The sequence below is a fragment of the Charadrius vociferus genome, unplaced genomic scaffold (assembly GCF_000708025.1).
Source record: "Charadrius vociferus isolate BGI_N301 unplaced genomic scaffold, ASM70802v2 scaffold800, whole genome shotgun sequence".
In the NCBI taxonomy this organism is placed as follows: domain Eukaryota; kingdom Metazoa; phylum Chordata; class Aves; order Charadriiformes; family Charadriidae; genus Charadrius; species Charadrius vociferus.
Genome location: NW_009646525.1, coordinates 579563 through 606103, shown reverse-complemented (window position 1 = coordinate 606103; position 26541 = coordinate 579563). Strand labels below are relative to the sequence as shown.

General features: G+C 40.5%; 1 protein-coding gene across 1 annotated transcript in view; it reads right to left on the bottom strand.

Annotated features, from left to right (window-relative positions):
* Positions 1-26541, bottom strand: part of CLIC5 (chloride intracellular channel 5) — a 77503-nt gene that overhangs the window by 11755 nt on the left and 39207 nt on the right. Inside the window, exons 2-4 of the mRNA XM_009885470.1 lie at positions 13789-13898; positions 13350-13475; positions 11902-12008 (exon numbers count right to left, since the gene is read on the bottom strand). Of these exons, the coding sequence (XP_009883772.1) occupies positions 11902-12008; positions 13350-13475; positions 13789-13898 (343 nt within the window). The remainder of the gene's footprint in view (positions 1-11901; positions 12009-13349; positions 13476-13788; positions 13899-26541) is intronic.

The window sequence follows — 26541 nt, the reverse complement described above, 5'->3', positions numbered from 1 at the left end:
GGAGAAGGATGGAGGTTGTATGCTCCCATGCATCCAAGGCATTTAGATGCCTAACCCTGGGCCAAAGGGAGTTTCTGGGCTGAGTCACCTCTCCTATTAAAGATGTTTCACTCTAGATAAATAATTCAATATTCACTGGAACAGAGTCTTGAGCATGTTCCCACAATAAAGGTGAATGCCCATACAACCATGCTGAAAAGCTGTGTGATCTGTCTGTTTCTACTCACTTAATGAATCAACAAACACCCAGTCGTGTACACAGAAGATATATAGTGTACAGTGTCTCTTATTCCTTAACTCTACTTTCCTGGTTAGGGGGTTCTCCTAGGGGACAGGGGTTCATATTCTTCCTCCAGCTCAGTCAGAGCTGGGACTTGAAAGGGGATTTTTACTCCTGGTCAGTGTTCAGGTGAGCACACACCAGGAGTGGGGTAAGTCACACGGACACAGGTGCACAAATGCAAACAACTACGTGACTTTGGTCATAGTCTGCCTTTCAGACACGGTCTAAAGCAGTACATATTTTCCATACGTGTTGGCACATATGTTCTGTCTGTGTCCAGTGAGAGAAATGGAGGTGCTAAACCCCCACAGAACTTCAGCCAGGACTCGGAGGAACATGGAACTGAAATACAGCCGTTAGATACCCAAAGCAACCTTAGGAACCCAGACACATCAAAAATCTATTGATTTACTTATGGATATGATTCACCGTGTCTAACTTTAGCCATCTAAGTGTTAGGTAATTAGTTCAACCTAGTTGTCCTGGTCTCCTTTATAAATAGCAATGAAAGACAGCCACCTTTAAAGTAAGTTCTCCCAACTTTGGGTCTGTATTTTAGGACAAATCAAACTGCCCTTTAGAAATGGATTCATGTCCCTCTCCATTGATCACAAAATCCAGGACTGTTGCATGACTAATGTATAATTTTCAGCCAGACTTAGGTGAGATGATCCCTCCCTTATCATCCCTCTTCCCTCCAGACCCCATCTACAAACTCTTGATGAGGATTGATTGATTAGAGCTTCATCCCAAAAGTTTGGGATATTTTGACAGACCCGTCTCAAAAACTCCCCAGAAAATAGGTCTTGGTCTCAGAGAGACTGAGACCCTGATTACCCTGGTACCCTTCCCTAAACCAGAGCACAATGATCCAAGGGTTAAGAGGTTACCTGGATTTAGGACACCCGAGTTTCTTCTTCTCAAGCTTTTTTCTACATGACCTTATATAAATTACTTAAGTTCTCTGCCTTCCAACTTCCCATATACAAAATAAAGATAATAACACTCTTCAGCCACAAACTTTACATTGGTAAAAGCCATAATGCACCAGCTGTGGACATATGTTTCAGGCTGAGGGGGATAAACTGTAAATATAGCAGAAAAAAGAGGTATTTTTGTGATACCACCTGTCCTACTCCCAAATCAAACCCACTGAAAGAGGTGCTTGATAATGTCTTTAAAAAGAAAATTAAACACATATTTTTCAAGCATCTAGGAAATTTGTTTTTACTTGTTTCTAGTTTTGGACTAAAAATTCAGGTTTCTTTCTTCCCTTTTCTTATTTGGTTTTAGAGTGGAGGCAAGAAATAAATGTAATATTTGTAATGTTATCATGAAGAATGAATTGAGAACCTTCAAATGCTGTTTTTTGAAATGTAATATTTGTAATGTTATCATGATCTCAAATGCTGTTTTTTAAGAAGAAAACCCAGGTGTTAGAATGATACCAAAAGAAAGGTTCATTTCCAAGTCTCTTAGGAGCCCAAGTGACCCTGAGGGCAGGAAACAAGTGAATGTAAAACTACTGGCCTACAAGTGCCCCAAGAAGAACAGTACCTAACTTGCATTTCACAAATCATCATAACTCTGTAGCAGCACGTAAGCGACAAGCATCATTTCTAGAGCACGTCCCCGAGGGCCTAATCCTGACCTCTGCAATGCTAGTCTTGTGCAGGTGTCCCCAAACCAACTGCAGACAAGCAGCAGCTGATTTGCATCAGAAACCTGAAAAAAGCCACCATCGAGCCCTGCAGATTATAAAACCACATATTTATAACATGGGATTACCACTCCCTATCTTGATTTTTAAGATGATGTGTGTTTACTCAGATTGTAAAATTTTGTTTGACTAGCAAAGAGCAAACAAGATGATCCTGGGACTAACAAAGGAAAACTTAACTACATATGTCTGCATTAAAATAAGACTAAAGTTAGCTCCGGAAGAGTGCAACTGGGCTTTAGTGACAGTGCTGTGGGGACCCCTTGTGTTCTAATATTTAAGCAAAGACGACTGTTCCTCCACAGGCTGCTGGCATTTGCGTCTTTAATATCAATTTCTTTCCGTCCCAGGCATGTAGAGGAATAGTCCGCTTTTGTTTACACCAGGATAATCCCAGTTGCACTCCACCGATTTCAACTAAACAATTTCACTTCAGCAGTGGTGGAGCGAAGACACGGGAGGGCGAAACGCAGCAAGGCCTAGCTAGCAGCACCTGAGGAGGAAGTTTTAAAGCTTATTGAGTTCCCAAACCCCTCCGTTCACCTAGGAAATCTCAGTCTCCAATAGTTTTATTTTAATGTTTCCAGTATTTTCTGCCCTTTGTGTTCAAAAATTGCTACTCAAATACAAAAACACATGAGACGATGAGATTTACAAATGACTCACATCTTAATTCTTTTCCATTGTTTCTCTGCTTGTGAGATTTTTTGTTTCAAGCTCCATGAAATGACTGAGGGATCATCATGATTATGCCTCAACTTAACCTCTCTGAAAGGAGCAGAAGCAAAAAGAGCTATAATTATGATTGGACGTATGAAATTTTTTCAAGTACTAGTAGGGAGGTCATACTCCCTCTGTTGCAACAGCGCTGTTGCAACAAATACTAAGAACATTTTTCCCAGTTGTGGTGTCCCCAGTTAAAAAAGGCTTTGATGATTCGAGCAAGAGTTCAAAGGAGAACAATACTACGGTGCTCAAGGACTGGAAAAAAGCCTCAAAATGTCAGGTTTGAAGAGTCTGTCTGCTCAGCTTATCAGAGAGAAGGCTGAAAGGCCAACGTGCACAGATGCTCACTCACAGACAAAACATCTGGGAAGCATGAGGGAGCTCTTCAGCCTTGCCGACAAAGGTGTGAAAGGTCTAACTGTTGGAAGTTGGACAAATTCACTTTCCACATTGCCAAAGCAATGAACTGTTTAAAGAACAAACAAGGAGAAACGGGAGGTGGACTGCCTTCTTGGGGTGTTTATAATGAGAATAAGAAAAGGCAGGCTTTAATTCACATCTGGCAAAAATAGGAGGAACTGGGCTGGAGGAGGACAGGTTCGCATGGGCAGGTCATGGCACTTTAAAATCCCTCATATCATCTTTTTGGTCTTGGAAACAGGAGGAAGGTAGGTTGACTATATCACCCTCAATGTCACAGAGAATTTGCTACTCAACATTAAGACAATGACTGTAATAAAATCATGTGCTTCAAGACTTCAGATGCTTGCAAAGATCACAGTATCTTTTATCCCAATATGCAATTAATCAGCTGTGTTACGTGGCTTATCCATGGCCATCTGGTCATTCTCTGCTAGAGACAGGAACAGCTGGGCCGTTGCTTTGGAGTGCTGTAGAAATTCTTGTTGAGTAGATGCCTTCCTCACGTGTTCAGAGCCATCCTGAGTTCAGGTAAAGGTCCAGGAAATATTTATTTTTTCAGCTTTGACTGGCTGAATCACCAGGCTTCCTCTTCCTTTGCAGTGCAGAATATGGACCAGCTATTGCCATCAGCTGGGAATCTCTCATCCAGTAAATTCCCCCCTTAGAGGGGCATTGTGCATCAAAGACCTGTCAGTTTCTCCTATTGGCTGCTCTGATACAAAACAATCTATAATCTAAAGGATGAAATGCTAACATGCTTGCTCAATGAGTAAAATTGATTGGGATGTGCTCTCCAGGAGATTATAGTAAATAATCCAAAGTTCCTTCTAGCCTCAAACTCCATGAAATTCTAATTCTTTTTCTGCAATCAGAAGAATCAGCGTGTTTAGAAAAGAGTTATGTCTCCAGTTCCCATTTAGTCACCTTATTCCCAGCACTGTTTTCAAGCTAAAAGGTCAACTATTTGGGATCTGATCTAATAAAGAAAATTAGCAACACTGATTTTCATTTATGTCTCATTCTTCTCTTCCCTGTTATTTTATGAAGAACATTTGCATGCATAAAACAAAAAATCCGTTTTGGGAAAAACAGATTCTGGGCCAATCCTTCTCCCTTTGAAGTCATCAACAGTTTTGCAAACTGACTTCCAGGAGCCAGTCACTGGGCTCCCTATCATGTGATAGCTTGCTCTACAATTGCTAAATATAAGCCTGTGAACAATCAAGACAATAAGACCAGTTGGGTGCTTAAATCTGGACATTTGCTCATATAAAATTTGGATACTTTACTGAGTAAGGTCATAACTTCATCTAAGTCCTTGCTGTGGGGAACATACTTAAGATGCATCAAGCATATCGCAACGAAGGGAGTTACCCACCAGTGCGAAACCATCGAGCAATGAAGTTAAAACTCAATTCTAAATAATAATGTAATTTAGGCCTCCCATTCCAGCAGCGAGGCGCTTAATTCCTCCCATGGCTGCTGCTGCCAGATTGCTCTAATCCACTTCCAGCTGTGCTACTGCTCCTGTGTGCGAGCATGGGAGCTCGGCTGGGAAACAGAACAAAGCATCCCAGTAAAGCCAGCAGCACTTGGAGGAATATTCAAACACACAGGGGAAATAATTCCCTCTTAAAGAAGAGCGCCTGCCAACTACTGTTCCCATTGCAAGTATTTTAGTCTAGGCTTAGCCTGTGCATATAAGCCCTGATTCAGCAAAGCTTTGAGAACACGCCTTAACTGGAGCATATCTTCAACCTCATTGACTTCAGTATATATTGTCAACTGTTCTCTGTTTTGAACATATATAAATATGTATATTCCTTCATTTTTTCTCTCCCTCCCTATGATGCTCTGGTTTCAAAGCTACCTCAGCACACGTGTCAGAAAATTATGTCTGCTAGTGCATTAATTGTAATTACTATTCCCAGGATGGCTTCATCTAATCGTGCTAATCAGTCATACCAAGTCCCTGCCTTGGAAGGCTTGAAGTCTGACCACATCTGGACTTACACAGAGGTTTAGTTTTAGTTTTGTATCACTTTCAAATAGTATTCTTCACGTTTCTATCAGGAAATATTCATACCTTTAATTAGCAAGGCCTTAGAAGAACAAAAGCCCCTAAATGATAGGAACGTTCAGTAAGGAACACATTTCCGAGATGAAGATGATGGTTTGTTATCATTTTAGAAAACTGGAAACCTCTTCCTTCTGATAGCCTAAAGTTTCAGTTCTTAGTTTTGGCAGGTCAAAAGATATTGGTCCTTAAAACTGTCACTGGTACCAGACAGAATATTGATGTCTCTGGGCCTCCAGCCAGCATGATTTTGAGGGAAAGTTTCAAAAAGTTATTTCTCAAGCAAACTTATTTTGCAAACTGCTGTTTCTGAGCATTTTAGAATCAGTCTTTGATTACTGGGCAGAAAGAAGATAAAGCAATTTAGGACAGATGACAAATGCAACTTGTGGTACTACTTAACAAGTTAGCACACAGCTATCACCACTGTTTGAGTGGTCTTTATATGTGTGTTTTTATAAAGAGGCAGAGTGGAGAACGGTTTTATTAACATATCATGAGTGAGTTATATAGGTCATCCCAAATGAATGGCAATAAAAGCTTTATATCACACTCACCAACATGTATTTGGTACTTTATGTGCCACAAAAGTTGCAGAAAAGCTGTTTTACATATGTTTTAAAGACTGGGTATTTTTTATATTAGGGCTGGTTTTGTAAAGCTGCCAGGCACTTTAGCTACCACAACCCCAACAGTACTCAGCTTAGAGGGAGCCATAAAAACGTGTTTAAAATGTTCTGAAATAGCTTTTTTGTGCTTCAAAATGCCAAAGTTAAAGATCCGTCATCCTGATATGTTCCATCACAAAGCAAGTCCTTTTCTCTAAAGCAATTTTAAAAGCTATTTCTAGTCCTTCCTGGTTGCACGACAGAGAAAACTTAATATTGTCACAGCACAGGACAAATTGTGGCTCAGGCTGGGCCTTGGACAGGTGTGGGGTTTTGTAGTGGAAAAGGGAAATTCTGCAACTAAAGAGGAAGAAGGAAAAATTTTAATTGCAAGTTGATACACAGACATACACATGCACACACACACATATATATACCTTTATATTTATATCGCACCTTGAAAATCTGTGCAAAAAGCATAAAGCATTAATGCTGGTCCTCAATTAGAGCCTGATCCAAGATCCTTGTCTCAGGAAACTCCCCATCGATTCTAGGGCACTCAAACAGCATTTTTAACTTGCTCTGTTAAAGTCAAGAGGACCTGACCCGCAGCGTTGAGGAGCTCCTACCCTGGCTACGTACATCAGCTCAGGTGCCACGAAGGGTCTGCACCACACAGCTGTTATTACTGTAAATATTCTACGTAGGTTTTTGGAGTGAAGTGATTTTCTGCCTATTTAAGGAGGTACGCAATGGCTTCTAGAATGGATCAGAGCACGTCGTCCAGCCCGTGCACGTACCTGCGCTACGGGTCTGACTCTCTTCTCAGCAGGAGTAACTCCACAGTGTAAAACTGATGTAGGCCAGTTTAAATTCCAGCCCTATGTGCATGTGTGCATATCTACTGTATACATACATACACAGCACATGAAGAGAAACATTTCCCACCTCACGCATTTAACCACAAAGTGTGATGTAGCTACTGAAAGAGGCGAACGGCATTTAATCACTTGTAAGCTAATGATTTAAATGCGCTTTTATTTTTGGCCTCTTGATATAAATCCAAACCAGACTAGTGGAGTCCTCTGGTCAGACGGCTGGAAATTCCTCTGCATGAAATCATGTTGGTGGTCTCCCAGCTCAGCGCCTTCTGAAGAGCCGTACAGTGAAATATCCTTCCGTACCACTAATGAATGCGCCCACCCACACTGGAGCTGGTGCCCCCTAAGAACTCAATTCAAGAACAACTTTTTAAACTCATAAATGAAATCAAAGGGCTCATTCTATGAGCCAAAGAACTTACAATTTTAGGCGGGACAGTTAATGGGTGGTTACTATAGGTTGTCCCCTTGGTTTGCTGTATACAGTCTTCATGAAAAAAAAAATAAGCAGGATACCGAATATGTACACAGCATTCCAATTAATTAAATTTCATCCTCCTCCAATGAATACATAAATTGTTGCTACCCTGGTTACAGTACAGAGTTTGAGTGACTTGCTTAGCATCAACCAAAGAAACCAAAGTAAACTCACAAGCTCTTTGTTTGCTTTCCTGTGCTCAGACAAGACCTCCTTCTAAGTATTAAACAATCACTAAGCAAGCAAAAACTCTCAAATTGGCCATGAAAATTTGAGCCAGAGCATCCAGGAAATAAGTTTTAAGACTATTGCCACTGAACTCACCCAAGGACTCCTGTTCTTGTGTGAATGAGCATTTGTCACTTCAAGGACAGGCGGTGAAGCCTGGTGGCAGTGGCCGGAGGACTGAATAACCCAGTCGTACTACTGAGGCAAGACACGGATCTAACCCCGTGATGAGGAGACGACTCCTTCAGAGAGGTCTGTTATAAAATTATCGAGTGACACGGGGGGTGGAAGGAATCAAGCCCGTTGTAATTGAACTGACTTGAAATAATAAATGCACACACTTTCTTTAAACACAGCTTGCCACATCCTGAGAATCTGGAATCAATTCCTTCCCTTTCAAGAAGCTTAAAAGTGGTGGGACTTTGATATGGCATGAGCATGTTTGCTTCTGGGCTTATAGCCCTCACCAGCCCGTTCCAAACCTTTCAACGTTTTTATATTATAAGACAGAAAAGTTAGGAAAACAAAGATGGAAAAAAAGAATCAGAAATTCAGGGAACTATTAAATCAGGGCAGCCTAGCTGCCAAATACCTTTGGTAAGTAAATGAATCATGATCAATAACATATTGCCATCCAGACTTACAGAAGGTTATCACCTGCTTCTGTGCCAGGCATAAAACATAACGGCGTGTGGCTAATGAAGTACTGCATGAACCCAGAAATAAAGTACTATTTTTCTCTGTAATATTAAAACATTTTACTTCAAAGTAATTTTAACTCATCCAGAAAAAACATGACTTTTTCCATGAAAACTTTGTCAAAATCGATAGGTTACTATGAAGCACTTCTCTTTTGACGATGTTGCATTTGTAAGAGGAAACTGTCTTGATAGAAAGAGACCTATTTTGTTAAGGGGATGTTTCAGCCCTGATTGTAAAGCTGCTTACTTTATATATTCACATATTTGCCAGCAGAGGGTATCACAATCTTAGAAACAAACAGACGTATATATCATTGTGTCTATTCGTTTACAAGCAAGAACTCAGACACAAGCTAAACCAAGAAATTACAAATCTTGTTTTCTTCAGTAATTTTTCCACTATTAGAAAAAGAAAAAAATAGCTCCTTAAAGGCTACAGACTCTGTTATCAGTGTTATCTCACCACTTCTCTCAGGATAGGAAATATTGCAACGACATAGGCAAGTGATGGCATCACTTGAAGTCTGAAACTGTTGCATGGGCCTGGCTGTAAACCCTCCTGGGAGGAACTCTAGCATGGGCTTATCTTTGGCGTGCATTAGGTTCTCATTATTTCTCACATCCAGTATCCTCATACTGCATAAATCTCATTAATTACCCCAACCACTTCACGCCACTTTTCCTCAAAGATGTAATAGCCACAGGCTGTACTGAGAGCTCATGTTACGTAGACCGCATGATCTCTGCTAAACCAGTATGTTACAAAGAATGATCATATATAATTACACTTAACCCACACTTCTCACAGCTAGAGATAGGCTGATGCTACAAATTCCCAGCCTGATATCCCACGCGTTAATGAATTCACCTCCCCGACTCCCAGGTTAAGAGAACATAATTTAAACAACCTGATGTTTGGTACTGTAGCTCACTTGGTATTCAGCACTCCCTATTCCCAACTGAAATAAACTAAAATTATTTTTATATAACGGTCTGGGTTCTCCATTCTATTCTGGATTTATTAACAAGTCTTTTTCTATTTCTGTATTTTGATCATGTGCAACTGATGTCCCAGTCACTGGTGTGGCCTTCCAGATAAACCCAAGCATTTGAGCCAGCTGGAGCTAGGGGCTGATATAGAGGATGACTATGAGACACGTGTTACCTTTATCTGAGAGCTGGGGTGTACAGGAACCGCTTCAGATAACCATAAGCAGCAATCTCTGTTCTCTTTGGATCTCATTTGCTTATATGGAGACAGGGAAAGGGACATTCTCCTAAGTAATTACATTTTATATTTATAAAATGCTTTTTTTTTATTATTACAGAACTATGTACAACTAGTCCTGCTGCTATACAGGAAAGATAGGAATCAGAATCCGCTGCAGACCAGGGCTAGAGCCCCAGATCCCTTTTTGATTGGTGTTGTAATTTTAAAAAATACCAATCAAAGTGAAATAGGTTGATTAGGAAATATGTATGCGGTGGTTCTGTCCTTTCCTGTTTGCACATAGCCTTTTCAATGCTCAAGAAATCTAACACAGCTACCTTTTAATTAACTCATTATCTGCCATCCAAATCAGCCTTCAGATTATCTGCTGTAGGTCCAGATGAACTGGATAGGAAAGCGGGTAAAATGTCCCTGGGATAAGGAAAAAGCTATTCTTGCTCAGTCCTTGAAAAATTAAAGTCAATTACTCTGCTGAAATTGAAGTCTACTTCCTGCATGGCATAAATCTGCACCGACAGTCCCAAGGTCTCGGAGGTCCTCAGGTACTTTACTCCGTTGATAGAAATAACATGTAGGTACTACTTATACTCCGCTCATCTCTGCTTTATTCTCCTTGCAGTGCAGCACTCTAGCTGTAAAAAATTAAGCTAAAATCTTTCCTCTACTTCAAAGAGGGAAGTTGAGTATCAGTATACTAAGAGATTGCAACATGTCCGGATATCACAGGAGCACCAACCAGCTAATAAAATGGAGTGAGGACAGGGAACAAAGATTGTTGCTGTCCTGCAGCTTACCATCTATTTTCTCTATAACTTGGTGTGCTTAATTGCCATTGGGAAGCATTTTCCTTTTAATTTCAAGAGTACCTAAACCAACAGCTTGTTAGGCAGAACTAGGGAAAGTTCCCATTAATCACGCTGTAGCTACTGTAAAAATGTGGAGACCTGATCATGAGCACTTGCGTGGTAAGATTCCTTATCTCCCAGTAGCGGATATCCGACCTTGAATTCCAGCTCTGGTTATGGCCAGATGCAGACACCTCTAGAATAGTCATTTATTACTGCCTGGAGCTGCCAGCCCTTATGAGTCCAGGGATTTGCATATTGCAGAGTCACTGAGAAGCGACGTGTTGGGATTATGCATGTGGACAGATCCCCGCGGCTGTTTTAGAATGTAAGGGGCAGCACAGCTGGATTTACGATTTACAGTTGCAGAGCAGACCATAAAAATTCCTTGTAAATGGCCAAGATATTTTATTTTCACTGTAACATCTATTTAGTCTAACTCTTAATCTATCTTCCTTTTACAACTTCCTACAGAGGTTAGCTGAGCATCCCATTAGCATTAGACAAAAAAATCACTTTATAGCATCCCTGAGAAGTGAAGCACTATAATTATTTCCTTCTGTTAACAATGCAAAAATATTAAGGAGCAGATTTTTATCTGACATAAATCATCATTTACCCATTTTCAACTCATGGGTCAGCCCCAGGCAATGAAATATAATTGCCCAGATGAAATATGTGGCAGAGCTGGAACCTGAAATATTCAGTCTTCTCTGAATGATATGATATGATACGATACGATACGATACGATACAATACGATACAATATGATATGATATGAGCACATGGTGTTTAACATGCCTTAGGTCTCTGTCTGTGAAACTAGTAATATAAGATGTACATCTGCAGTGACTGCAAATATTCTGCTAGATTTCAAGGGATATGGCAGTGTGAATCCATTAGCTTTCATGGAGCAACAGGAGCTTGGCCAAGCTGAAGTCTTGCCTCTCTGAGGGGAAAGGAATGTGCAAAAGAAAAACAATTTGATTAAGAAGACAGTGTAGGATGTGTGTAAATATGCGTGGCATCCAGCTTCTGGGGGGGGATATTTCTTTTGACACACAAACATGTGAGAGAAAGTCTGGAGCTCACAAAGTGCCATTACATTTCTTAAAGCTATTTCTTTCATTTAATTACTTTATCTTTAATGTCTTGATGTAACTCAGTTTATACGAGCAAATTAATTATAATGGCGTAAAAATCATGGAATAAGTGGGCCAAGAGTCTGATGGTTACATCTAACAAATTATGAAGGGTCAGGGCACGAGTTGCTCTCACCCAGTCATTCACTGCTAAATTTTTAGTACTAGCAGAGGTTTGTGTCCAGTCAACACACATTCCTCTAAGCAGTGCCTGAGCAGAGCACAGGGGGCAGCACGGGCCACCAGCCATGTCCAGTAGGCAGTATGGGATCCTGTTCTGGTGAGAAAGCTGGACTGTACGGACAGGAGACGTGCCATGGCAGTTAGTAAAGGGGCTACTGAACACCCTGTGGCCTGTTTTATTTATTGGTATAGATGTAGTTAATTCAACCGTGGGCATGTGAAATGAGTCCAGTGAACCAACCGCCTCAAGTTGATCAGCAGCAGTACCTGATATCATATGAACCGAATTTACAATAAAATGATGTGAGAATGCCAAAATTATTCCACTTCTAAGCACACAAATTCCCTGGCGCATTTGGTAGTGAGCCTACTCACCAGCATTATCCTGCTGCTTGGTATTTTTGATGTATGCAGAAAATTTGGAAAATATATCAATTCCAGCAGTGTTTGATTCCCGGTGCTTAGCAGCCAGCTTGGGGTACCTGAAAAGGGAGAAGCAGTGTGGAGAGTAGCATCTGATTACCAGCAACATAGCGATGATTACAAATACAATTTACAAGAAGAAAGAAAAAAGCCCTGTACCAGGAGCTGCAATTAACGCTGTCATTTATCTCAAAACAACAGCTTGGCAAGTCCCTCTTAATAATAACTGTGTCTGTCAAGGCAGGCGTTTGCATAGTTACACAAGGATGGCTTCATGACAAAGGTAGTTGCACTGGTGCTTTATGCTACCATGAGCTAAGATACAGTGGCCTTAAATCAGAAGGAAGCATAAATTTCCAGAAAGGTGCAGGGGAGTTTGGCAACCAGCTCGCTCTATTATGAATGGCAGTCATGTCTAATTCCCTACGCTGAAAATGTACTCCAGGATGTAATAGCAAGGCATGTTACCCAGATGAAGGAACATAAAGTTTTCAGTCTCTGAATTGTTTTTTATAGACATCTGGTGCAAAGGAATATATTGATTTGAAAGACCAACACAAACTACGACTCCTACTGACTGCAGTGGTCTTGGACCAGAGTATAGAAAATTTAAATATCTCTGGCCTCAGGACCGGCCTATAGCTGCTGATTCACTTGGAGGTAAAACACTCCATAAGGAACCAAGCCAGTTTTCATTGATTCATAGATTTTTAGGTCCAAATCACAAGCCAACTTTTTTTTTTTTCCCCCCATTATCCTTGTATTGAGTCCAAACTGTTTGACTAACTAAGGTATATCTGGTGAATCTAAACCATTTCTTGGTAGCTTGTTCCAATGGTTAATCATTCATTCTGAAAAAAACTGTGCCTTATTTCTAATCTGAATTAGTTTGGTTATAATTTCCAGTCGTGGGCTCTTGTCATTTCTTGACTAGAATAATGAGCACTTTTCTGCCTCCAGAACCTCTTGTACTCTGTAATCAATTCCCCTTCCAACCTTTCTAACATACCATACAGCTCAGAAACCTCCAGTTTTTCACTGTAAAATGCTTTTCCTGGCACAGATATTTTGTGTGGCAATTCTGGGCATCTATTCCAAGTTATTTTTAGCTTTGTAAAATGTGGACACCAGACCCCTACAAAAATTTTCTAGTATTGGTCTCCTTAATTCTGCATACAAGGGCATCCTGAAATGTGTACAGAGAAAACATTCTGCAGTTATTAGTCATACAAGTAACCTTCACACATGGAAGTCATCTCACTGAAGCCAGCAAGTTTCATAAATAAATACTACTCCTGTAAGTAAAGATTGTAGGAGGGAGTGCTTTTTAGGAACTCCTCTTAGGACATCTTTCATTCCTAGGAAATGGAATATTGACTGAAAAAATCCTGAGTTCTTACTTTGGAGGTGCAAGAGTCTCTTCCAAAAATTCCTCAATCTTGTTAACATCTGTCTTGACTTCTCCATTAAAAGTCAAGAAAGGTGGGTGGGTCCCAGGAGCCAGATTGTGTAGGTCAGCTGGCTTTCTGCAGAGAGAGAAAAAGTCATGAAATCACTAATCTTTATGGTCAGTTCCTACAAAATCAGTTGTTTGCCCTTCTTTTTTTTTCCTGTAGTTTGTGGTTAAAAGACTTTGAAACTACCCCAAGCACCCTGTTTAATATAAAAACATTCCACAAGTGAAAAAAAAAACCAAACCCAAACCTGAATCCCAACTATTTTCTTGTGCACCACAAACTCTCCAGGCCAGATACAAATCTGATTGAACTTGGTGGGACCTTTCTATAGGGAAAACACTGGATCATATAACCATTTTCAATTAAACTGAACAATTTTTACCTTTTCAGGTCGACAGTGGTGACGTTGAACACAACTCCTTTGAGCCACAGGATCATGAAGAGACGCTGGGAGAACGGGCAGTTCCCAATGCTTTCTCCATCTATGCCAGCCTGAGGGATGGAACGAGAAGACTTGTTAGTCATTTACCTCCCTCAAGATGGAAAATTGGATTTTGAAAGAAAAATAACCAATTTAAAAATAACCAACAGTGCCTGTTATTTAATTTAGTTTATCATCAACACAAGAATGGAGCTACTCCAGCATTCAGCCTTCATCAGAAGCTTGAGTAAGCAACCTTGTGGCTCTCCTGAGGGCAGCTCTGGGTAAAGAAGATGTGTCCCTTGCTGATGGCAAGCAACATCCAGGAGACTGTATATTCTTTCAATTACTCTCGTCCCTGTACAACTACCTCCTTCACAGACATGCTAGAACGCTCAGAACAGGTTTTCTGCTCTATTTAAGTCTGTTGACTGCTGCTTATATCAGCTTAAGATCTGCTTCACTGTTTTACTACCCAAAATGTGGACTTTCAGACCTAGATTTAAGACCAAGCACTCCAGACATTAACTCGTTCTTGTTCACATCCAGTAAAGCAACAGCCTCAGACACAACCAACCAGATCCAGACAGAAATCTCCATCCAAATCCTTCCAAGGTTCAGGGCAGATTTCAGCCACAGCATTCAGTCTGTTCCTATCTCTAGTACCTAATGAGTTGCCTGCAAACCACTACAAAACAATAAAAAACTGCTAGTGTTAGCATTGAGGAAACAGCCTGTTTTTTCCTCTAAAAATTTATGGTCCTTAGCCATGCAAATTCTGACTTTGAGCCACGGAGGGATACAAATAACACTAGCTGAACAGAGCCAAAGCTGTGTCCAAGGACAACATCCCTCTACAATAATTATGCTTGTGGCCAAAGCTTTCAGGACGATAATGGTTTTGATAGATTTCCATTTTAATTTGTGGTACCATTGTGTTTAAAAGATTCTTCTAATCCTGGTGAAGCAACCAACCTTCCGTTGTTGACCCACATGGGTTGCATAACTGTATTTTATGCACACAGTGTGTGTCCGAAAACGGCTGATGAAAGAACTAAGCAAATACATGCTCTTTTCCTTTGGAGAAAATATTATATTACTCTGTTTGCTCTCATCAATTTTATCTTATTAATATTCAAGCTGTGAGGTAGCATTTCTCTGTCTTAAAGAAGGAATCACTTCTAATTATCGCAGCTCTATGGGACATTCACAGCACAACTAGAAACACTTTGAGATGTGTCCAGTTGCTACACATTCAGGCTTTGCATGTGAAATGTTTAGCTGAAAGATTTTCTGGTAGGCGCCGTGAATCTTTCTCATGTCTCGAACGCAGCTTTTGATGATTCTGGGTTTAAAAACAGATTCCTGATCACCGATCCACCAAAATATGGAGAGAGTGTGGATTCCAGGCTTGGAGACAACCCATCATAAAGTTTAGGGCTATGTAAAGACTTTCTCTGGGTTCAGATTCGGTTTCAAACACTCAGACTCTAGAGGTATTTGGATATGGGGGTACAGTTTGGCTGCACTTTTACCTGAAATTACAGATCTGCAATACGCCTGGCGCATGGCATATGCAAAAAACACCAAACAATGTGGGTGAAAGAGTGGTATGGCATGAGGACGAGCGAGAGAAGGTGCATTTTTCCATCTGCCTGAGGTATGAGTAGCCTAGTTTTGCAAAATTTTGTTAATTAAATAGTTTGCTCTGCTCTGCAAATTTCATGGCAAAACAATGACAACGTTACCATGGGAATACCAGGCACCACCGTGTTCAATGCAATAATTACTGCAAAGTCGTATTTGTTGATTTGGCCTTGGCTTGTTAAACCATTGCCAAGAACTTTTAACTTCTTACCCTTCCTGAAAAGAGGCAAATGTTACAGGAGAAAACAGCCATATGACACCAAATTTCCCCTTGGCTTTTTCACCATCTCAGTCATAATCATATCCTTCATAATGGAGTTGGCTAACTGAGTCTACAAACAACATATTACAAACCCCAAATTTGAAGAAAAACAGATCAACAACTGAATTAGAGGGCAAAAGAGTGCAGACAGAAGGGCTGATTCTCATCTTGCCTACTCTGGATTTACTGTGGCTTATAACTCTATTCACCTTTCACCTGACCCCATTCAAAGTGAGCGTAAAACCTTGATTTGCCAAGTCCTGCAAATACCTTGCTAGCAAAGGTGTCTTGTCTCACAATATCATGCAAAGCTCCAGCCCTCCTGCAGGTCTCCATCCTGCATGGAGGCAATCTCTCACCTGTCCTCATCACCCACTTCTTGTGCTGCAAGTAACAATTTCATTTTTTTCAGGAAAGAGACTCAGGAAGACCATTTCCCTGCTCTCTCCAATTATATATTCTCATACAAAGGTTAAGTGTTACCCATCTTTTTACACGTGCTCCATTCTGCAAGGTAATGGTGAAAAACCCTCTCAAGACCAGAGAGGATTATTGGGGGAACAAAGCAGATGAATGCCAATGAAGACACAGAAGTGATGGGTCTTGTGAGGTTAAGGGATGCAGAAGACAGGAGAAAGATGCAGAGTTTGGAAGAAATAAGATTCACTTTGACATCAAAAATAAAATTAATCGTGGAGGTCAAATGAGGCTTCCAACAGCCCCAAATGGTCAAAATATCTTCCCAACACTTCCAAAAGAGTGGGAAACATTAATTGCTAGAGACACATTGGGAATAGACAGAGGAAATTCCAGAAATGAAAGATAAACTAACAAAAAAAGTACGGTATGATCTCTGTTCAAAGCTCCTGGATCTGGAAGCCAGGCTCATGATTTGGGTGGAGTCTGACTCATGGGTTTCAATCTCATGTGACTGGCATAACTGAAAACACTACCGCAAATCACAAGGCAAACTGGTGACAGAGGAGGGAACAGAATCAAAATCTCCCCAGCAACACAATTTATCCATTAAATTCAGCTCTTTTTCTGCAGAAATTATAGGCGAGGCTTTGTCGTTTTTGTGAATCCTTTCGCATTGCTTCTGCTCTTTTTCTGCAGAAATTATAGGCGAGGCTTTGTCGTTTTTGTGAATCCTTTCGCATTGCTTCTAACAGCAGTCAGTAATTCAATGTTCAGCACTCAGAAAGAGCAAAACCTTAGTAGGAAATAACTTCAAAGGCTTATCAGAGTGTCTAAAGATACCTTGTGAAGTCTATTAACTACTGGGAGGAGATGAGGAAGAACAGAGAACTTCCCAGGCTTAGTCACTCTTAGTTTCAAAGAAAACCAGTTTGCTTAAAGCACCCCAGTAGTGCCGAAATCCAAGCCTATTATGTATCTGTCCAAGGTTAAGGGCTCAGAAATGCAGGAATTAAATAATACCTTCATCAACATCAAGAACTCAAACAGAGGATGGCAAGAAAAGAACAAATAATTGACAAGCTGGAGAAACACCATTTATTCCCACTGTTATTCACAAACGAGCACAAAAGCTTTCTCACGTAGCTTCCCCGAAGCACAGCAAAAGTGATCAACCACTTATAAAAAGGAGCAAGTTGGTGATATATGTACTCTCCCTGCCAGTAACACCGGGTATTTCTGATTTAATGATTGCAACTAGGGATAGACCTGAGGCTTTGTGGGCATGAGGATCAAGTAAACAGAATTTTTCAAGTGCACTGTAAGTCCCAAAGCTGCGAAAGGGTTTCAGAGCCACCTTCTCCCTGTAGATGAGCAGTCCCTTCTGTGCTCTATGGAAAGGCAAATTCCCAGAGTGACTGTGGATGAGTAAAATGGATTCAAGGATTTGAGACTCTTTGGCCCATGCTCATCCCACTGAAGTTTAACTGGGATGCCTAAGGGAAGGTCTCCTGTGTGGGCAAGGGCAGGATGTACATCCAAAAGATGAATCTGGCCACCTTTCACTTTGACTGATGAGTGTCTAAATTTAGGTGGGATGAATGTGGACTCCAGCAATAGAAAAGCCTGGAATCCATGGAGCCCTAATTGCTAGAGAATTATTTTGCTCCATCCTGGAAACATCACTTTCTGCTCCTGTTGTTCACACAAACTTACTCATCTTAGTTTAGCCACTAAAAAAAGATGCTTTTCTACATAACCTCCAGCAGTTTAGGTACTTCACACCAGCCGATGCAAGGTCCTGCCCTGGAACTTGGTATAATCACATCAGGAAAACCCCACTGTCATACTAGCTGCTTACCTCTGTCTGAATCATGGCAAGAATGAACAAGATGTTCTACTTTATTATTTATAAGGCGCTCCTCCTTAAATATTTCAGCTATATTTAATGAATTAATTAAACCTTAAAGATATTTGTGTGCACAAGTGGGGGATGTACTGCCACATTACCAAGCAACAAATTTAAGAGTTTCGGGGTGGGGGGAGAAAAAGAAGTCCTAGTGATTTTATGAGCTTGTGCCAAATATTTTTGTAAAGTAGCAGTAGTATTGAGAGCCTCCAACCACTGCACAGCACAGCTGAACAACACGAACAGGGAGATCTTCTCAAGTTCAAGGTACTACTTTGCTATAAATGAAATAACTGGAATAAACTTCCTCACTTGTTCCAAAAATACTCCAACCGGTACATGCACAGTGACTGCAATGTACACAGACAACTGTATATTATTTTAACTAACCTTAAGGGGGCAAGAAAAAGCAAGTTTCATTTCCAGTTATTCCCAAAATATAGCAGCTTTAAAGAAATATACCGTCATTAATAATGACTAAGCATCCAGCTTAAAAATGGTAGCGCTGGAAGGAGTTGCATATCGGAAAGCACTGTTTTTTCCAGGAAAATAGTATATATGGTTTTATCTATTCTCCTTCTCCTTTTGTTTTTTCCATTGCATTGAGCACAATGGTCCAGTGCTGTCCTAGACCCTGGGGTAAAGTAGGGAGATACTTTTGATGACACTAAACCACATTTCTTTTTCAAAAGGATTTTAACAAGTTAGCAAAAGCAGGCAGGCTAATTCACCTCAATGTTTCCCAGTAAGGATTAAGGAGGGATTTGATTTCATCATCCCTACAATCAAAATCTAGACTCACATTACACATGGTTACACCCTCTCTGTTTTAAAATTGGGAAAGCGCCTGCCTTTTGACACTTACTCTCCTTACGCTCAGGACCCAAAGGGGAAGCGAAAATCCTATTCAAAACGCTAAGCAGGCCAGGAAATATCCTATTTATTGTGCCATTAAAAAAAAAAAAAAATCTGCCTTAGTAATTATACCACACACACAATAGCACAAATCTCCATTGTAGGGAAAAATCATTGGCTGCAACATGAGATCAGACATGCCAAGGTATTGCTTTAGTAAGGCTCATTTTTTTCCAGTTTCTTTCACAACTTCTTGTGCAAATGTAAAAGCCAGTAAGCTATTTGGAGTGCCACCAACGGAGAGGCAAGCTAAGAAGCGTATATTCATAGAGCAGCACTGGTAGGTCTCAAGTAAGAAGTAAATCTTGTAGCACAAGTCCTGTGTATCACAGGACACTCTTGTTGACTGTGGCTCCGGTTCAGGAAAGCATTTAAGCATGTGCTGAAATACATCCCAATTCGGAGGAAGTATACGCTTGACTTTAAGCATGCTCTTAAGTCCTGACAATTTCAAAGGGACTTAAGCACATACTTAAGTACTTTCCTGAATGGGAGCCTATAAAAACAATAATAAATTCGCTGTGCAGCGTTTTAAATTCATTGGACTTCTTCCGAGATTTCATTTTGGTAGGAGAAACTCTTACCAGCAGCCTTCCAAGGGAGGGCAAGATAGAGCAGGAATATATTCCTAAGCACACACACATGGAAACGGACCATGTGCATATACGTCAAATAAAAATAGAGCACTTGCTAGAAAGACTGTCAGGGTAGTAACAAAACAAAAAGGAAGTGGTGAAATCCTTTAGCCAGCTCCCCAAAAGCCAGCCAAAATGTTGTCTAAGTTTGGCATCCATACAGACATATATAATAGATGCACATAAGCTTAACTTGGTCTGCACCGTCGGCCAATTTGAAGGGAGCTGGCTTGTTACACTCCATTCAAAACGGCTGAGCAGCATGTCAGTAGAGTTGAGAATCTCCAAGGAGCTGCCATTGCATTTCATGGAATCATAGAATCATGGAATAGTTTAGGTTGGAAGGGACCTTGAAGATCATTAAGTTCCAACCCCCCTGCTACGGGCAGGGACACCTCCCACTGGACCAGGTTGCTCAAAGCCCCATCCACCCTGGCCTTGAACACCTCCAGGGATGGAGCTTCCACAACTTCTATGAGCAACCTGTGCCAGTGCCTCATCAACCACAAAATTAAAAATTTCTTCCTAATACGTAGTCTAAATCTCCCCTCTTCCAGTTTGAAGTCATTTCCCCTTGTCCTATCAAAACATGCCCTTATAAAAAGTCTCTCCCCAGCTCTCCTGTAGGCCCTCTTTAGGTACTGGAAGGGGCTATAAGGTGTCCCTGGAGCCTTCTCTTCTCCGGGCTGAACAACCCCAACTCTCTCAGCCTGTCTTCATAGGATCTCTGCAGTTTTGGGACAGATGCCTTTGTACTCTTGAGACATTCAGGATTTTCAGGAGATGGAATTGCAGGTTGGAGACCCCATGGGCATCAGTAGTTAAGACATGACAAATATTTTCTTTAAGTTTGGTAAATCGGTATTTTCCAACTTTTATATTCACATGGATGGCAGCATGGGCAGGAAGGGATCAGTCATACAGATCAGCTTCTTCCTGGGGATCCTTTCATGGTGGCTTGGGATGTTCACAGTTACAGATCAGTTGACTCAAGCTGCCCCTAGTGCAGAGTAGATGTATCTGCAACATCAGCTGAGGTCCTGGTAGCAGAATAGCTACATGCACAACGATCAGCCTGTACAAATAAGTCTCAGTTTTCCTCAAGGGCTTTGTTAGAGCCACTGGACACTGCACATGTTCTGAATTAAACATGTTTTGCTTGGAAATATACTTTGAGATGCCTGAGAACTCCAATCAGTCATGTACAGTCTGGATTTAGAAAACTACAGCCAAGTCGTAGGTAGATAGACTCAGCATGTGAAAATGATTCATGCTATTCCATCACCTCTTCTGCTTTCTTTAAAGAACTAAAGGCCCATGACTTAACAAATATTAACAGAATAGAAAAGCACAGATTGGTCCAACACCCTGGACCAAGAAATTATTTGGTTCTCATTTATATTTGTAGATCCCTTTCTTGTTGCATGTGTTCATTTTAATGAGAAATTGATAGTAAATAATCAAAGGAAGCAGGAACTATAATGAAGCTTCCTGCACCAAAACATATGCAGCAATTCCTGACTTAAGGATGGGACCAAAATATTTTTTTTTTCCAGGAGACCATGTTCCAGCATGTGTTGCTGTGAGGAATTTCTGCATACCATATCTGACTTTCACATGGTGATGTGTAAGGGAAAAGCCCCTAGAAGAGTGAGAGTCGTTAAGTAACATCAGCAGTATCGCAGAGACAAACCACATAGAGCATGTCTTCCATTTATACAGATTCTTTTAATGTCAGCAAAATACTGGCTAAAGGATGGGTGGTAAACGTAGGCTGACATTTCTGAAGTGGCTAGCAGTTTTAGATCCTGGCAGACAATTCGAAGGTGGCTGACTTCTCACAAGCATCAACCCTCCACGCTTGGAAAATCAGGTCAGGACCCACCCAGAAGAAACAGCTGATTTTAAAAGTCTTAGTAAGAATTTTCTATATCTGCTTTGGAAGTATCCCTGACTGTGAGATTCTTGAGCAACAAGGCAAAAAATTAATATGAAAGTAAAAATCTCCATTGGAACAATATTCTTTTGAAGACCACACTTGAAATTTGACAAATACCTGGTGGAGACATGCAATGGCTTTGGCCACACCACCTGCGAAATACCAGCTGGAGGACAGGCAGGGTGCTGGGACCACGCAAAGCTGTAAGAGCACAGGGTCCCAACGTGCAGCTCGACCAGGATTCACAGGGCTTCCAGCTGCCTGGCAGCCCACCCACCAGCCAAAATTTCCTTTCAAAATTCCTGAGATTATTTCAGTTTCCCGCCTCACAGAAAACCCACAGCTTCTGTTCAACAATGCTGTGAATGTTTTTAAAATGTGGTTTTTAGAGCAATTTAGAGCAAAATCTTGAAATTCTTCAAACCCCAAAATTGCCATTCTCATCACAGCTCCCGTTATATGCATGAAGTTTTAGTGCTTCTGGACATAGCGGACTGGAAATATATACATTTCTTTCTTGGCTTGATAGACAAATAGCAATCATCCTTTACGCTTCTTCCTGAGCCTTTTCCAACCCAATAAAGCAATCGTGCTCCCATCACTCACCAGTATCATGGCACAGGATCCTGTGTACCCACATTGGGCACAGGACGTAACCACAGCAAACAGCTTTTAAAAGCATTGCTTTTTGGGGACCCATCTTCAACAATTCATTGTAAATGAGACTCCACAGAAACAAGAACTCAAGAAATGATAGATGTGTAAGTCTAACATATAGAAAGATACTGGAACAAATGATTAAACAGTAAGCTCACAAGCACATGCGAAGATGTAAAATTGATAAGAAAAAACAATAAGGACTTATCAGGAGCAAATGGCATAAAATTATTCAAATTTTGGTCTCTGACAGGATATCCAGCACAGCAGGTAGGAAGGAAGCAGGAGGTATCTAGAAGCTGATTTCTATAAGATTTCCAACATAAGCTCCAGACCATATATTCATAAACAAAGTATGGAAATAGGACCTGTATGAAATCTCTGCAAAGCGCTTGTATGAGTAGTTGAAAAAATACTTACAGAGCAGTAATAATCAAGTTTGCTGTTAGTCTAGAAACACATAACAAATAGAGGTACCATAAAGGTCTACGATAAGATGAGTCATATTTAATGTTTCCATTAGCAAAATGGAGGAAGGAATAGACAGAACCTTACAAAATTTCCTGACAGCAAGAAGCACAGAGAGGTTATTGGTATTTCCCAGGAGAGAAGTAGACTCCAAAGTGATGCTAAGAAGTTGGAAAACGCTGTCTGAAATCACTTAAATGGAATTTAGGAAAGTAAACCTCAAGGCCTAAGATTTGAGAAGGACAAAATTTAATGTACAAATGCAGGATGGGGAATAGCTGGTGAGGCTGCAAGGATGATGCGAAGGAGGTTTTACGTAAATCACAAACAACATGAGTCATCAGCGTATCATCTACAAGCAACAGCAACAAGGTAATGCAATGTACATGCCATGTTGTACCACTACATAACAGTCCTCACGCATGTAGACGACTGTTTGACAAAGAGGATGATGTCCATTGTTGTTCATGCCCACAGAGGATAGGATTAAGTATTTTGCTAAATCTGCAACAATAAAGCTTTAGGGGGGAAAAATCCTGTGTAATTATAGGACTAATGAAACACAAAGCAGGCTTTCTAAGGAGGTTGTGTAATCTGCATTAGCGGAGGCTTTGAAGAAATCAAAAGGAAAAAAAAGTTGGTAAAACTGGTCTCAATTTATTTCATCCTGCTGCAGAGCAGAGAGAGTGCATAGGATGTTTTAAAATCCTTTCTAACAGTGTATATTAGTGACTCTGACAACAAAGCCGTTCTTGCTCTCAGTGTTAGGCTCTTGGTGGCACAGACTTTTGCTTTCCTCTGACCTGCACAGGACAAAGTCTGGCCCAGGTGAAATCAACGGGAATTTTGCCCGTGACTTTGACAGGACGAGAATTTCACTCACAGGTTTAATCGCCAGAAGGAAAAAATATAATAATCTTTCCTGACCTTTTGCGTAATACAAACCATAGATTTCACTCAGCCTGTAGCCAACATCTTGTGGTTGAACTAGAACATATGTTTTGAAAAGTTTTTCAGGCTAGACATAAGCTAGACATAGAGTGGTAGTAAAATCCCCTCTAGTGGTATATGTTGGCATTGCAGGGTGAAGTTCTCCCATGGAAGTCTACCACAAACATCCCTTCTGTAGGATTTTGCTAAAGGTAGCTAACCTGCCCCATCACTTACACATGTAATTTATTTATTTTTTCTTCTCTATCAGTTGCATTGCTTTATGTGGTTTTAAATGCTGGAACGAACCTTACGGGATTTCGGGAGTCAGGTCGCAGCAGTACTCAAAAAATCATCACAATTTTAGTAAAAGTCAATAGAGACGCTCAAACATCAGCTACTGCCTGGTTAGCTTGGCTACATCAGTGTATGTCATAGAAAGAGGTAAAGATGTTGAACAAGAAATCCACAAATCCTTTTTTAAGACAAATGAACTTGTCTCACAATATATTCATACTGGATGGCTGTTCGTGCTCTGCACATACAGAACGCAGCTCCTGTGTTTCAGAAGTCTATGCCTATAGGGTCATATTCTGGTTTTGGCCTTTTGCTGCCACAGCTATTAATGGATTATACTCTAATACACTTGATCTAATTCCATAACAGTCAATATTCGTATGAAATATTCCCACTAATGACAAATATTCTACCAACTTCTGTGAGAGCAGTGTCATATTTTGGATTCCCTAGTTTCTTTCTAATGAGCGACTAAAACCACCAGTGGTTTCATGGGCTCTGGAGAAAGAATCTGAGAATGAATCTGGTTTAGCTATTCACAAAGCACCAATCACAGTTGCTTCAAATATTGATGATTCTATATCCTGAGAGCTGATTAGATATGTAAAAAATTCATTCCCCCAGGAAAGCTGCTGAAAATAAAATGAGAGATAGATCACTGTCAAAAGGTGTCACGGGCAATGCAAATTATAGTAAAATTATTACTGTTTCTAGTAGAGATCAGATGCAAATAAAAGAGTTGTTTCTCCAAAACAAGCTCTATTCAGAGCTCTGGTTCCCATTACAGTACCAGAATCCTGCATGCAGCTTTTCTTGTAAGAATTAAATCTGTGCACATCTGGAACTTGAATGGCTGTTAAAAATCTCCGAGCCAGGGACAATAATCTGGTCACATTGCATATTCTGCAAATGTTGGTGAATTGCAGCCAAATTTCCATGCCTCTAAGCAGCGTATCAGACGAACAAATAATAACAGCAGCCAGGTGCTGAAAGTTAATGCTGAACCTGAAATCAGATCCGGGGCTGAATTATTTATTGAAATTCCATGACTTTATTTGCACTATTAGAAGAGAGAGTCAGTCGCAGGCACTACAAATAAAGGTGCAAATAGGGGGGGAGGGGGGGTGTCGCTGATAAGGGCATTTCCCACCGCATCAGCTGACCCCAGCGCAGGCCATAATCTGCCCTCCACGGCCTCATTTTGTATCTTATTTAACATCATGCAAATACTGCCCATCGGTGACTTTGATTGATTTAAGGTGAAAGTAACTCTCAGGGGGTTTCCCGCAGTGGCAGGACTTGGTCTTTCTACTTCCTTTTGTACCTCCAAAGTTACTGGTGCTGCAGAGGGTATGAGAGAAGCTTCGTCCCGAGATGCCATGACTGTTTACGACTTCCACTGAAAGCAGATCGAGTTGCATTGCAAAGGAGCCGCACATTGCAGGCTCAAACTAGGCTTTGGTTTGACTTTTGCATCTCAGTATGACTTCCCAATGCAACCCACAATAACTTCAGTAAATTAATTAGTTACTGACACAATATTACCAGCATTGGGACTGCCATGAGAATACAAATGCAATATAAACAAATTTTCTGATTCCCAGCTACTCACAGAGAAATCATTACAGAGTTTAGTGTTTAGGGGATATTTTTTCACCTGTAATATTTTCTTATCTGCCAAAAATGCTGCATTTGTTCATCTGATCGTTTGCACAGACATACAGTCAAATTTAGCCATTCAAGGGGGTGTTACACTACAAGGTAGTCCTTACTGATAGCCATCTACAAAGGAGGGGAATGTGACTCTCACTGAATATTTCATTAAAGAAACAGAGAGCAAGTTCTGAGTTTGTAAATGTAAATACCTGCAAAGAAAACAAGAGTCTAAGACATACACACAAACAGCAAGAAAACATTCCCTGTGACTCATCTAAAAGCAAAACAATTTCCCTTTTCAATATCAAACACTCAAGAAAAAAACAGTGATGCTTTCCAAAAACTACTGAGAAATTTTGAATAAGTGTGTATAGTAGTAGAGGTACAATTTACAAGTATTTTACGTAACAGACTTCTGAAACTAATGTATGGTAAATGTCGTAAATAGAAAAAAATAGTCGGATCAGTGAGTGGAGCTGGGATCACATTTCTTGTCTACTCGCCGTCTCAGTGAAGGATACTTCTTAAATCTCTGTGTCTACACTGTTTGGGTCAGTTTGAAACGCTCCAGTGATGCTGCTTCACAAACTTTTTGGACAATTTTCTCAAAACACATTTTGATTTGATGCTCAGACTGAATTTCCTCTAATTTCATTTTATCCTGTTTATCAAGCATAAAATAAAAACTTAACTAAGTTTAATTCAATGTTATTTATTAAAATTATTCTTACATTTCTTCCTTTATACGAAATATATATTATATGAATATATTGTTCAATATATTCATTAACGACCTGGATGAGGGGACAGAGTGTATCCTCAGCAAGTTTGCTGATGATACGAAACTGGGAGGGGTGGCTGACTCTCCAGAAGGCTGCGCTGCCATCCAGCATGACCTGGACAGGCTGGAGAGCTGGGCAGAGAAGAACGTAATGAGGTTCAACAAGAGCAAGTGCAGGGTCCTGCACCTGGGGAGGAAGAA